The sequence below is a fragment of the Gymnodraco acuticeps genome, unplaced genomic scaffold (genome assembly GCF_902827175.1).
Source record: "Gymnodraco acuticeps unplaced genomic scaffold, fGymAcu1.1, whole genome shotgun sequence".
NCBI classification, from domain to species: Eukaryota; Metazoa; Chordata; class Actinopteri; order Perciformes; family Bathydraconidae; genus Gymnodraco; species Gymnodraco acuticeps.
In genome coordinates, this window is record NW_022992258.1 from 442,315 (window position 1) to 455,506 (window position 13,192).

Here is a 13,192-nt window from a genome sequence, read left to right on the forward strand (position 1 = left end):
GCCTCAGAGTAATGCTATTACATGACTCATGTCTATAAAAGAAACTGAAGTACACATAGTTCAGTGGTAACTAACTTGATGCTGTACATTTAAATGGCTTATATTTGCTTTTTGTCACTTCTAAAATATTGCTTGCTTTTCAAGGCCCCTACTCCCCCAGAGTCATGTCATTTCCCATCAAAGGATGATGCCAAATCTCTGTGTAATGATTACCCAGACATCAATATGTGCTTAACCTGAAGTCCAAACTATTAAGATCCTCTCTTCTGTCATTTGGGAATACTGTTAGAAAGCTGAGGTAATCGCTTCACTACTTTTAGAGCCTCTTATTGTGCTAATCTTGAATACTGGTTCACAGCCTTTATAACTTAAGACACATTCCAGTCACAAACCACCATTACAGGTTGTTTTGCGGCTGGTTGCAGTACAATCAAACAGTTCCCTGTGTGTGTGTATGTGAATGGTGCCCAACTCTTATGTATTACGGTTTTAAACAAATGAATTGCACATAGACATGTGTCCGTTCGTTCATATACAGGACAGGTTACAAAGTACAGACATGAATTGAATAATATATTGAGATTGCATGTGAAAGAATCATCATTAATCCTTAGTACTGACACAGAAAATTCCATCCGCACTGTCATGTTCATTTAGTCCTTTTCATGATAAGAAAAGCAATGGTGTGAATGATACAATTATCGATTGCTTTTTCAATTTAGCTGCTTTATTTTCAGTGGCCTACATTGACTTTAACAATAAAGCGTGTATGTGAGCATGCATGTGACAATTCTCTCTGACTAAAGAGGAACTTATTCTCTTTATGAAATTGCAACACAACCATGTAGCGGTTAACCGGAGGCAAATTAAGGGAACTCCTTGTACATTATACAAACAGATGGCCAAACCAGGCAACCTATAATGCTGAATAGACAAGTATGTTATGCAATATGATGTGCTGCCTCAGTGTAATCACTAATGTATCTTCTTATGAACAAAAGAAAAAACATCATGTGAGAAGAACTACACATGTTTACTTTCTGTGTTGGTCAACCCTGTCAGAGACTCTATGACTCAGCCTATCAACCTAGTGAGGCTGTCCAACAACATCATCTCTGACCCAAACCATGTTCTGAACAGTGAATATGAACTGCTACCATCTAATCGGAGATACAGGGTCCCACGATTCAATAAAGTCAGACTGAAGCACTCCTTTGTGCATCAGTCAATCCTCACAGTATATACAGAGCTGAATCCTAGATCAAATGCACGCTGAAGGCTCTTTGAGCAGCTTTTCTCTCACTGATTGTGCTGTTATGTTAAATGTTTATTGTTTGTGTTTCATGTATTTTTGTCTGGATATTTGTCTGTTGATGTTGGACATGGAGCTGCTGTGACGCGATCTGACAAATAAAGTAATATCGTATCGTGTATGAAAATAAAGTTTTACTAAATGTACATTCTGCTGTCCCACATTTTATTTGTGGGGCACTCAGAGAACGGCAGAAAATTCCAGATTTATAAAAGGTGCTGAACAAACAAAAAAAATTACTGAGGCTGAGGGTTTCTAAAGGGGAAGTGGTTCAATCAAGTCAAGCGTTAGTGAAAGGAAACATCTCAGTTAATGTAGATCTGTTGGTTTAATTCTTTGTGATGAGCAAAAAACTACAACCCATTCTGTAAGGTAAGAATAAATGATGATATGTCAGTGATTTGGGGTAAAACTAGATTCAAAGCTCAATGTTTGATGCATTTAACCTTACAGATGAGGTTTAGTATCCATAAAAAGCATGGGTTGAAAGTAACGATCAGTTTTTTTTAGTTCTGTTTATAATATCCAGGTCTTGGATCACATTTTGAAGTAACAAAGGCAACATATTAATTATTAGGACTGACCATATTAAGTTTCGATCCATGACAACAACACGATTGTCTTGAACATTGAAAAAAGTATTCCAGGGGAAAGCAAGTTCCTGTTTATAACACACGGATTTGATCTATAATTGCTTTAATATCCTTAAATACCTTTTTTTGTTAAGTTCCTGCAACAGAATAAGATATTGAACTGAGATGAAGAAAATAAAACAAGTCAATCAAAATGGCCTGTTTATTTAAGCTAGTTTATACTACTACATTGATATCGATTGGCTGTTCTTTTAACAAATTCAACATAAAAGGACTGCTGGGAATGATAAGGCGATGAGATTCTAGGGACAGGTGGGACTCGGTGTTCACATGTTGTCATTCGTTAAAAAACAACTCTCTTTTTAATCAACATTTCCCTTTTATTTTTCTGTAGCTCAACCTTCGTTGTGTCGCTACATCAGAGTCACTATCTTACTAATACTATCTACTACAGTTTACCAGCATTAGTTTTCATATATCCTGTTGAATATAATGTCTTTTTAGAAAGTAATGTAGGTGTTGTGTAAAACAAAATGAAATCTCCGCTCATCCCCTGTCTTTAATGATTGATCCAAATGTCAACATGCTTCCAGTTTGCAGTCCAAGTCCATATAACCCCTTTTATTCATAACAATTACTGGATCTGTACACGAGGCTGCTGTCTTTTGGATGTTTCAGATCAGCGTTTTATTTTGAATTGTGAGGTCATTTAAGCAGCTGCTGGATTTAAAAGGTTAGATGGCAACATCATTTAATTTGAAGATTTTGGTTAAAAAACAACAAGAACTGAAATCAACTTTCTTGTTCTACTGAAGACTGATAATACAGTAAAGTACCTTTTTAACAATACCTCATTTTGACTGTATTTTGGCAGCTTTTGATCTACTTTGAAGACACAATGATCTTCATTTCAGCTGAAAAACGACATTTCGCTTTTTACATGTCAATTGGTAAGTTTTTCATTTTTCCATTCTTTTCTTGAATTCTTAAATCATGTGATAGTCAAACAACTTGGTCTCATGCTCTCAGTCCCTTAAGAAAGACAGCTCTTATTATTGATTGTTCACATTTTCTTGCTTTAAAACAATTTTACAAAGTTGAGGTTGGACAACAAGGAGGTATGTATTTCTGCACATCTCAAGCTTTCCTGATACGTAATAAATAAGATGAATAAAAGTAAACACTGCTATTGTAAAATATTGTTCTAAATATTAATGACAAACCTCATGTGTCTGCTCTAGGTCTGTTGAGTATACCATTGCTTGCAGGTCAGTACATTCTATTGATCTCATGCCTCAAATTGAATTATAGTCTGATCTAACAACAAAGGACCATTTGTCACTGAGATCAGGCTGACATGACCTTGAGCTATTGTGTGTTCATGTTTCATTTATAGAATGCATTGAGGTTAGGCTGGTCGGGCCTTCACGTTGCTCTGGTAGACTGGAGATCTTCCACACAGACAGTTGGGGAACTGTGTGTGATGACCAATGGAGCCTCGCCAACGCTGACGTGGTATGTCGAGAGATAAACTGCGGGACAGCTCTTCAGGCCACTAAAGCCGCCTCTTTTGGAGCGGGAAAGAACATGATCTGGTTGGATGATGTGCAGTGTACTGGTCATGAGACATCTATCCTCAAGTGCCCACACAGAGAAATGGGGCAAAATAACTGCGGCCACTCTGAAGATGCTGGGGTTACCTGTGCAGGTAAGACTTCAAGAGTTCAATTAATGGTATGTTTGGTCTATGTTTTTCAAAGTTGAAATTACCAGTACTCAATTACTTTTTTAATAAAAGGATAATCCCTTTTATTAAATCTATAGTTGGACATACAAGGCAAAGGTCAAGCACAGCTCCTAAATTACGCTTAGCATAAATACTGGAGATTAGAAAAGGGCATATTGTCATTTCTTTCACAAACAAACAGGTGTTAAAGATGGAGCTTTGAACGTGCTGGATTTTGTTAACCTCAGAGAAAGCCAGGGTCTATCTCTGTTCTTAGTGTTTCTGCTGTGCTTAGATAATTTGCTGCTTGCTGTATACTTTTTGTTTATCAAGTGAATGGAAGAGAAGAATCAATCTTTTTATCGAACTCCCCCAAAGTAATCACGTTTCCCAAAATGCTGAACTTTTGCTTTGAATAGACTAAGTTAGCTCAGAAGATCAGGTATTTCGAAACTCTGCTTTTCTAGGATTTCTCAATTTAAATCAAGAACATGTGAAACTTTCAGGAGAAATTGTGAAATACGGCTGTGGAGAAAAAAACTAACGCAGCATTTATCTTGGCAACTGATCACAATATTGCTTTGAAAACCCAGCGGTTAGGCCTATATTGTCAGGTCACATTTGCTCTCTGCTTTTAGAGGATTTTTGCAGCAGAAGCGTTAAAACTAAGATAAAGCAAGCTTAACCACACTAAGCTAAAATAAGCTGAGCTAACTATGCTAAGCTACAGAGTTTCGGATTTCATTACTGGGAAACTATTTTCTTGGACTTGAGCAGTTACTTCCTTAGGTTTCTGGTGGTTGCCTGGAAACTGTTCCAACTGTTTCCAATTTTTGGTGAAGTTCCCCCAAAGTAATCACGATTCCCAAAATGCTGAACTTTTGCTTTGAATAGACTAAGTTAGCTCAGAAGATCAGGTATTTCGAAACTCTGCATTTCTAGGATTTCTCAATTTCAATCAAGAACATGTGAAACTTTCGGGAGAAATTGTGAAATACGGCTGTGGAGAAAAAAAACGGTTATAGATTTTTTTAACGGTGCACATCATTTGCAGAACATGTGAAGATAGTCAACGGAAGCAATCGGTGTACTGGCAGAGTGGAAGTCTACCTTGAAGGCAACTGGAAACGAGCATGCAAAAGTGACTGGGAGGAGTTAGACGCTGTCGTGGTGTGCCGAGAGCTTAACTGTGGCACCCCTGTCACTCAGACTGAAGAGCTATATTTCGGAGAGTCACGCGACCTGCATGGCATCAAAGCCAACTGTTTAGGAAATGAGAGCTCTATCTCACTGTGCGGAATTCAGAAAAGCAAGGAAAGCTGCGTGGATGCTACTATCGTCTGTGAACGTTAGTAATTCCTGTGTTCAAGCTACATCAATAATTTTGTGTTAAACTTCACCTGTATAAATCTTACAATTTGGATGGCTTATGAATATACATACCCTTGATTTTTTTACTTTCCACCTGACAGACAGTACACCAATTCGACTGGTAAACGGTTCTTCTGATGGTCGGTGCTCTGGACGTGTGGAAGTCTTCCACGATGGAAATTGGGGAACAATTTGTGATGACAAATGGGGGATGCAGGAAGCAGATGTGACATGTCGAGAGATGAATTGTGGGAATGCTATCTCTGTCAAGTACAAGTCTTTTTTCGGAAGAGGTCACAATCAGGTTTTGTTGGACGATGTTGAGTGCACTGGTCATGAGAAGTCCATTTCTGAATGCCCGCACAGAGGTTTTGGAGAACACGACTGTGACCACAATGAAGATGCTGGTGTTATATGCTCAGGTAACACTCTTTATTTCTTCTAATTAATAGTGGAAATTCAATTGCCAATCCTAAATATTGCCATTTGTGTGCAATGATAATGCATGCAATTTATGGAAAGTATTAGTTGTTTTTTGTATGACAGTTTGCTGAAGTTTTGGCTGTTTCTCTTTTTATAGTTGGCAGAGTCATTGCAGAAATATTTTCATTTTTCACAAATTTTCTTAATAAAATACCTCTTCTTATCTGCTTTCAAGAATCGCTCAGATTGGCCAATGGGACTGACCGCTGCTCTGGCAGAGTGGAAGTCTTAGCCAATCACCACTGGGGGAAAATTTGTAATAACTTGGCCAGCGATGATGCTGCAGTGGTGTGTAAGGAACTAGGTTGTGGTGCTCCAAAAAAAATCCAAGAAAGCTTCAATTTTGGTGACAGCACACTCAGAGGGTATTCAAGTAGATGCTATGGCCCTGTGGATTCCTTCTCCAAATGCAATATTCAAGATTACACCGGGAGATGTGAAGCTGTTTCTCTTTCATGTGCAGGTAAGACACAAAAGGAGGGTGCACACTGCACTGCAGCACTATTCAACCATTATAGCAAAGGACAAGTGGTTAATTAAAAAACAGAATTGGCATACTGTATGTGCATTACACCTTATTATTGCTATTTACTGGTGAATATTCTAATGGTTGCAACTAACTAACTACCTTAATAACTACTAAACTGAAAGTTCAGACAAAGCTTAATATTTGGATTATTTCAGTCTAGCTTGTAAGTAATGTTAACATGAGTGGACATGTCCTCAGGTAATCCACCACTAAGGCTTGTGAACGGCACTGATCAATGCTCAGGTAGAGTGGAGGTTCTTCATGATGGCATGTGGGGAACTGTGTGTGATGATGAGTGGGACATCAAAGATGCTCAGGTGGTTTGCAGAGCCATGGACTGTGGAACAGCTAAAACGGCCAAATCCGGTTCCTTCTTTGGTGAAGGCCACGGAGACATTTGGCTGGATGATGTTAGATGTGTCGGTAATGAGACGTCGCTATTGCACTGCCGACATGCCCCCCGTGGAGAAACTAACTGTGGCCATGCGGAAGATGCGGGTGTGGTGTGCTCAGGTATCATCTCGGTTATTTTATGGCTTTTTGCATGCTATTTATATTATTTAATTTTCAATGTTCATTTGCTTGCTTTTAACTGTCGCCCTCAAACACAGGAACATTTGAATTATAGCCTGCAGTGAGCTCCTATGCAATATGTTATGGTAAATGAATTGTATTTATATAGTGATTTATATATAAAATGCGCCGCCAACAGTAAACAGAGTCACTCCGGTGACATCCCTTACCCCATTACATGAACAGGCCTGCTAGCCTGTGAAAAGTGTTACTATTTCCATGAAGACACAGTTCCTAATATCAGTATTTTTGCTGATTATTCTTGGTAATTTGACTTACATCAAAATGTTTTACTAAAGCAAATTCTGTCTGTCTGTCTGTCTGTCTCTCTGTCTGTCTGTCTGTCTGTCTGTCCGTCCGTCTGTCTCTATGTCTTTTTGTTTTGAATTTCCTGACAACGTTTCATCCAGAAATGTTGATTGAGAAGTTATTTAGAAGGGTATCTGGAGAATGCTACATACAATTTTATGTCATGACAAACATGCTAAGAACATCAGTGGCTGATTCTCTGCTTTTTGCTTCCCAGCTACAATTAGACTGGTCAATGGGACTGACCAGTGCTCTGGCAGGGTTGAGTTCTTCACTGGTGTCAAATGGGCAACACCATATCATGTTAACTGGGGAATAAATGAAGCTGCAGTGGTGTGCAGAGAGATGAATTGCGGAGATCCTGACAAGCTTCCAGGATCATACGGTCATGGCGGACATCCTGGAGGGTATCAGGTCAGCTGTAACGGTAGAGAGAGTTCTCTCTCACAGTGCACACTGAGAGAACGTGGAAGAACAAGCCATGATCGCATTGAAGAGGCATCTGTAAAATGTTTAGGTAAGACTTGAAATGTAATTGATATTTGAAGTGGTACATTTTTTTAAACAAGATTAGCATTAACCTTTTTTAGGCAATTATGGAAACAGCGTCTAAAAATTGCTTCAGGACTGCCGTGTAGCCCACGATCGTTTTCAACAAGCCCACGAAACACTGATTTCTAAAATAAGACTGATTTCTTTTATTTGTCAACACAAAAAGACAGGGCCAGATTGTCAGATGTCAAAGCAATAAGCCAAGCAAACTTGTATGTTACAAGCTCAATTGCTGAAATCACAGATGGTAGCAAGCAATGACTAACAATGTTGCTCCCCAGGCTGATTAACTGCACCCCAATTGGAATTCAATTGGAATTGAAGCAATATTACACAATATTTTTTACTAATGATACCAATTAAACAACAGACATTTTCAGTCACTACTAGCATATGCCCCTGGAGACCACTAATGTAGCATGTAGCATGTAGCATACATAAAAAACAACATCAAAGTTGAAATGTACATACTGTATACTGTATATACATATACGTATATAACAACTGTCATTTCCAGGCAATGTGAGGTTGTCCAATGGGTCCAGTCATTGTGCTGGAAGAGTGGAGTTTTACGACAAAGGCCAGTGGGGGACTGTGTGTGGTGAATCCTGGGATGTGAATGATGCAAATGTGGCGTGCAGACAGCTTGACTGCGGGACAGCTCATAAGATTACCACATTGACTGAGTATGGCCATAGCACAGGACATACCTGGAGCAATCGAATCGAATGCAATGGATTGGAGTCAACACTGACTCAGTGCTCACAAAGTCGTTTTAGAGACAGAACCTGCAACATTACCTCAGTTGCTGGTGTTGTCTGCACAGGTAAGAAAAAGCACATCTAAAACAAATGTTATGCATTCTATAATGTTTAGTTCAGTTCTATCACTCCTATTTTTTGTACAATTAAATGTAGGGCTTTTTAAGTTGGTTTTACAAAACTCTATTTACTAAATTTCCACATTCAATCTTATCCCCATTTCCATATAGTTAAATGTTTTGTGTTCCAAATCTGAATGGTGTGCAATATAGGGAACATGTGCTCCAGTGTTTTTTTTTAAACTTTTTATAATGTGGAATGTACTGTAAAATAATTTCAGTTTACCTCATATCACAGGAAATTTGGAGGTCCGGTTGGCGAATGGTAAGGATGTGTGCTCTGGCAGAGTAGAGGTCCGTCATGGCGACATGTGGCAAACTGTGTGTGACACAGACTGGACCCTGAGTAAAGCTCAGTTGGTGTGTGAGCAGCTTGAATGCGGTGAGGCAAAGACCGCTCCAGGCAGTGCCCATTTTGGTGAAGGCAGTGGACCAGTAGTGGAGGCGAGCAATTCATGTTTTGACAATGTGACATCTCTTCAGCAATGCTCGGCCAAAGGTTACAGAGGAGCAAGCTGTGGGCACGGACATGACGCTGGCACTGTTTGTGCAGGTATGGCCTTTAAAATTACGTGTTGAACATTCTCACATGCTTTTGGGTAACAAATATAATAACAATAATAAAGGATGTGTAATCATTCCTTAAAGCAATAGATCAACTTTTTGGAAATACACTAATCAGCTTTATTGTCAAGAGTTAGATGAGAAGATTGGAATCTCAGGATAGCAGCCGCTTATAGCTCAGCTTTGAATTAGGAATGAAAAAAACAAGCTTCCTTAAATTAATTCAGATATATGTTAATGGTTAATTATTTATTTAGTGTTATAGGTAATGGTTGCCAGAGTTTTTTTATTTACTTTTTTAGACAAAGACACACTTTCTGGTTTCCTGTTTTTATGCTATGCTAAGCTATGCTAAAACTTGCCCCTGGCTATAGTAGCCTACTGTTTATACTTACTGACGCTAAGCACGAAAAAGCATATAGAATATTGCCCAATATGTATTGCTTACATTTTTCACGTACGTGACAAAAGTTATACATAATTAGGTTACCGTAAGTCAACCTTTTCCTTTTACCTTTTTTTAATGATGGGATAAACAATATTTTTTATTTAATAGCCTACAAACATATTCACTTTTTGTTTTACAATATGTATTAATGTTTTTTAGAATTGTTTGTTGAAACATGACTTAAGGACTGTCGCTTGCTATTGAACTGACCTAAATTACATTTGTAAATGCAGCACAGATTCGGTTGGTCGACGGCACAGGTCAATGCTCCGGTAGATTGGAGGTCCTCTACAAAGGCCAGTGGGGGACTGTGTGTGATGATGAATGGTCACTTGGCAATGGTGATGTGGTATGTAGACAGCTTGCCTGTGGACATGCAATTTCTGTTCCTACAAGTGCCCACTTTGGTAGAGGCACTGGTCCAATATGGCTGGATAACGTGGAGTGTGCAGGCGAAGAGAATGCAATCACACATTGTCCGCATAACGGTTTTGGACAAAATAACTGCGGGCACGGAGAAGATGCTGGTGTTATCTGTTTAGGTGAGGCTCCTTTTCTAATTTGTGGATTCAATCATTACCTTCTAACTGGTATTACATCACGCTCTAATGGCGCTTTTTGTCTTTTTCAGGTGCTCTACAGAAGCCCCAAATCACTTTGATTCCCGCTCCAGAGGTAAACTGGGGTGACAAAGTTGAGATCACATGCAATATAATAACAGAAAAGTTGGGCGGGACATTCTTCCTGAAGAGGATCCAAGACTCCTTTCAAATGGAAAAATTCACGGAGAATGAAGCTGCAACCTTTATCTTCCATTCAGTAGATTTCAACCAGAAGGGGTCATATTTCTGTGAATATCAAAAGAAATTGCCCAATCAAGTCATCTATTTTCCTCAAGGAGAAACGGCAGAGCTCTCCATCATAGGTCAATAATTCTATTTGGCTATTAAACTATATATGCTGTATTGACTGTCATGCCATTGTTTAGATCAGTTTCAGTCTGTTCGTAGTTATGGTTAACAGTAGTGCTTGGAGTGTCTGAAATAGAAATGTCTCGATACCCAGACAAAGTTAATATACGTTTAAAAATGTTTAGCCTATGTAAAAACCTGTGGTGCTATCTTTGAAATTAGCAGAGCAAAGCGTTAAGTAAATGAGCAACAAATACGAAATGAACTCCGATAAATCTTTCAAATGCATATTGTAGATCTGTTTCTCTCTGAAATTGCTTATTTTGTTTTTAAAACTAAGCTTTTCTTAAGCTGATGTGGCAGGCCTTAGCAAAAAGGTTAATTTGACTGCAATATTGCAAACAGGTTTTGTGATCCAAATGAGTTGTTAAAAAAAGGTTTTCTAATCTGCAGTGAAACTGGAAAAACCCATTCTCTCCCTGTCGTCTCCTCATGCAATGGTGGTCTACAGCCCTGACAAAATATCGGTCACCCGAGGGAGCAGCTTCTCCGTCACATGCTCTACTCATTCCATATACCCTGGAGGTTTCTTCTATCTGACAAAGTCCCACAACAATGTCACTGAACCGGTGCCTGCATTTGGCTACTCCATCCACTACCTGACAACCTTTACATTTCCTGAAATAGATTATGAAAACCAAGGGGACTATAGGTGCATCTACGGTGTGAACATGTCTTCAATGTCCTTCTCTTCAGTTCCCTCCAAGTCACTCCAAGTCTCTGTAGTCGGTAAGACCCAAGGAGCCCTTGAGAAATGATTTGACTTAAATGGCTAGTTTTCTCCTTTGCTAACTAAATGATCTTTTGACCCCTACAGCGGCCTCATCCTCTTCAGTGACCACAGGATGGGTTGTGGGTCTGCTGTTAGTGTTACTTGTGGGGGTTCTAGGTTACCTGATGTGGAGAAAGAGAAGGAGGGTTGCTGGTGAGTTTCACACAAAACATAACAAAATTGGATGGTTCAATCCTTCACAGCAAATAACGTTTTTGCATCTCTCTTTAAATATTTTGTCCACTCTCACTGCTCTCATAGCATCATTTTAGGCTACTGTGTTCCATTATAATCAATTTACTGATCCCTTTGGCTCTAAGGATTGTTGTAGCACCTTAATTATGATTAAAAAAAGTACCCCCAAACCTAAAGACAACCACACTTACAGTCTAACAGTCTAACCATGGTTATTTCATAATGACATACATAACCAAAAAGTAATTGGTCAAAATGTTAAACACAATAATACCACTTACATTGCAGAGCCATGCATAAAAAAAGACATCCCCAATTTGTCAAACTGGCCCCCAAAGGGCCAAACAATTCAGTAAAAGCATTTTTAGAAAATGTGTTTAATCTGGATCCCCTGTATTTGTTTTAGGTCAAAAACTTTAATATTTTTACTTTCCAGGTACTATGGTTCAGTTCAGTAACAGGTTTGGAGGAGCATTAAAGGAGGATCTCAACGACAGGTGCAATGGAGCCCTCTATGAAAGGTAGTACATATAATGTTATTTGCAAAGATATACATATTTTGTTTTAGATCAAACAACTTTAAATTGATTGCAATTGTCCTCCTCCTCATTCCCCTCAGTGCCAGAAATACCCAAGAGAATGAGCAGACACACAGCCCCGGGCAGGACGAAAACAATGCTGAAGTTGATAACTCTGTGGAGAGGATCCCTGAAGATCTGGCTGGGAGAGTGTGCTATGAGCTAGAACCACTAGTTTTCCCTTGATAACTAAATGCATCAAGTAATGAAGAATGTTGTGCAATTTCACAAAACGTGAAAAGTTTGGGTGGTTAAGTCTGCTGCATCTTTAACGACAGCCAACAATGGTGTCACAGTGTATCGGTGACTAGCTGATGATCTGTTGCTCTTTCAGGAAGACCAGGTTTAAGTGTGTTTTTACACAACATTTTATTTTTTTAATCTACACACTTCCTCAAATATATGCTGCATTCTTTGCTTTATTCCTGTTGTGGCTTACATTTGACAGAGATTCTATTGATCAGAAAGCTTAGATCGACTGACCTGCAGGAGTAGGCTGATTACATTGTCTTTGCATTCTATGGTAATTAGCGTTATTTGGTGTATGTGAATGCAGACCAATACATATATATTTCTTACCACGCTTACACCTTTTTGGTTGGCAGAGTTTTTGATGATTTGACCCTGCTGGAGGAAAATGTGCCCAATTGTTACCAAACACTGCCAAGATATGTGAACTATCAAATACATGAATATGTTTTATCAATCATCATCAGTAATTGTTATAACAAATTATTCAGCATAACCTGTACAATAAAAGAGGAACTGAATGTATTCAGCATCATTATTAATTATCATTGACACCTATGCTGTTCCACTCAAAAGGCCTTCAATGCAAAAAGGAATATAGACTAAAAAGTACAATCGCCCTGAAACTTGGTGGAGAAGAAGAAAGAAAGTAGAAAGAAGGAATACACTAGAAATATTCAAGTACAAGTACCTCTACTAGCTCTTAGGTTCAGTAGTGGGACAATATACTTAGTTATTTCCCACCACTGCTGGTAGTTGTTGTGGTTTCATGATAGACGTAAGCAGGCTGGAATGCCAACAACATGAATCACATAAGTGGGTGTCTCCATACAGCAGATATGTTGTGTGCAAATCTGCTCACCTTGTTTAACCTCAACACAAACAAAACGCTTATTTGATTTGTTTGCAAGAAAAAGATTGTGTAATGTTATGTTACAGCTTGTTAAACTGCCCCCAAGTGGCCAAACAAATCAGTCAATTCAGGTTAAAAAAATTACCTATATATAGTTTCTCGATTTCCTATGTATTTGATACACTCCAAACTATTTTTCACTTTATAGGTACCATGGTTCACTTAAGTAACAGG

The 13,192-nt window shown here is 38.7% G+C and overlaps 1 protein-coding gene across 2 annotated transcripts; it reads left to right on the top strand.

Annotated features, from left to right (window-relative positions):
* The first annotated feature begins 1,556 nt into the window (after window positions 1–1,556).
* On the top strand, window positions 1,557–12,630 carry LOC117540314 (deleted in malignant brain tumors 1 protein-like). 2 transcript variants are annotated; one of them, XM_034206929.1, is made up of 17 exons: window positions 1,557–1,684; window positions 2,780–2,855; window positions 3,147–3,173; window positions 3,302–3,613; window positions 4,686–4,979; window positions 5,104–5,424; window positions 5,661–5,948; window positions 6,213–6,527; window positions 7,114–7,413; window positions 7,966–8,274; window positions 8,567–8,881; window positions 9,574–9,882; window positions 9,972–10,265; window positions 10,705–11,040; window positions 11,129–11,236; window positions 11,715–11,799; window positions 11,898–12,630. In XM_034206929.1, exons 2-17 carry the CDS (start codon window positions 2,804–2,806, stop codon window positions 12,040–12,042), a joined length of 3,810 nt encoding a protein of 1,269 aa, XP_034062820.1. In that variant the 5' UTR covers window positions 1,557–1,684; window positions 2,780–2,803; the 3' UTR covers window positions 12,043–12,630. The 2 variants fall into 2 exon arrangements, with proteins under 2 accessions (XP_034062820.1, XP_034062819.1); XM_034206928.1 differs by lacking the exon at window positions 1,557–1,684 and adding an exon at window positions 2,486–2,638.
* Window positions 12,631–13,192: the final 562 nt, after the last annotated feature.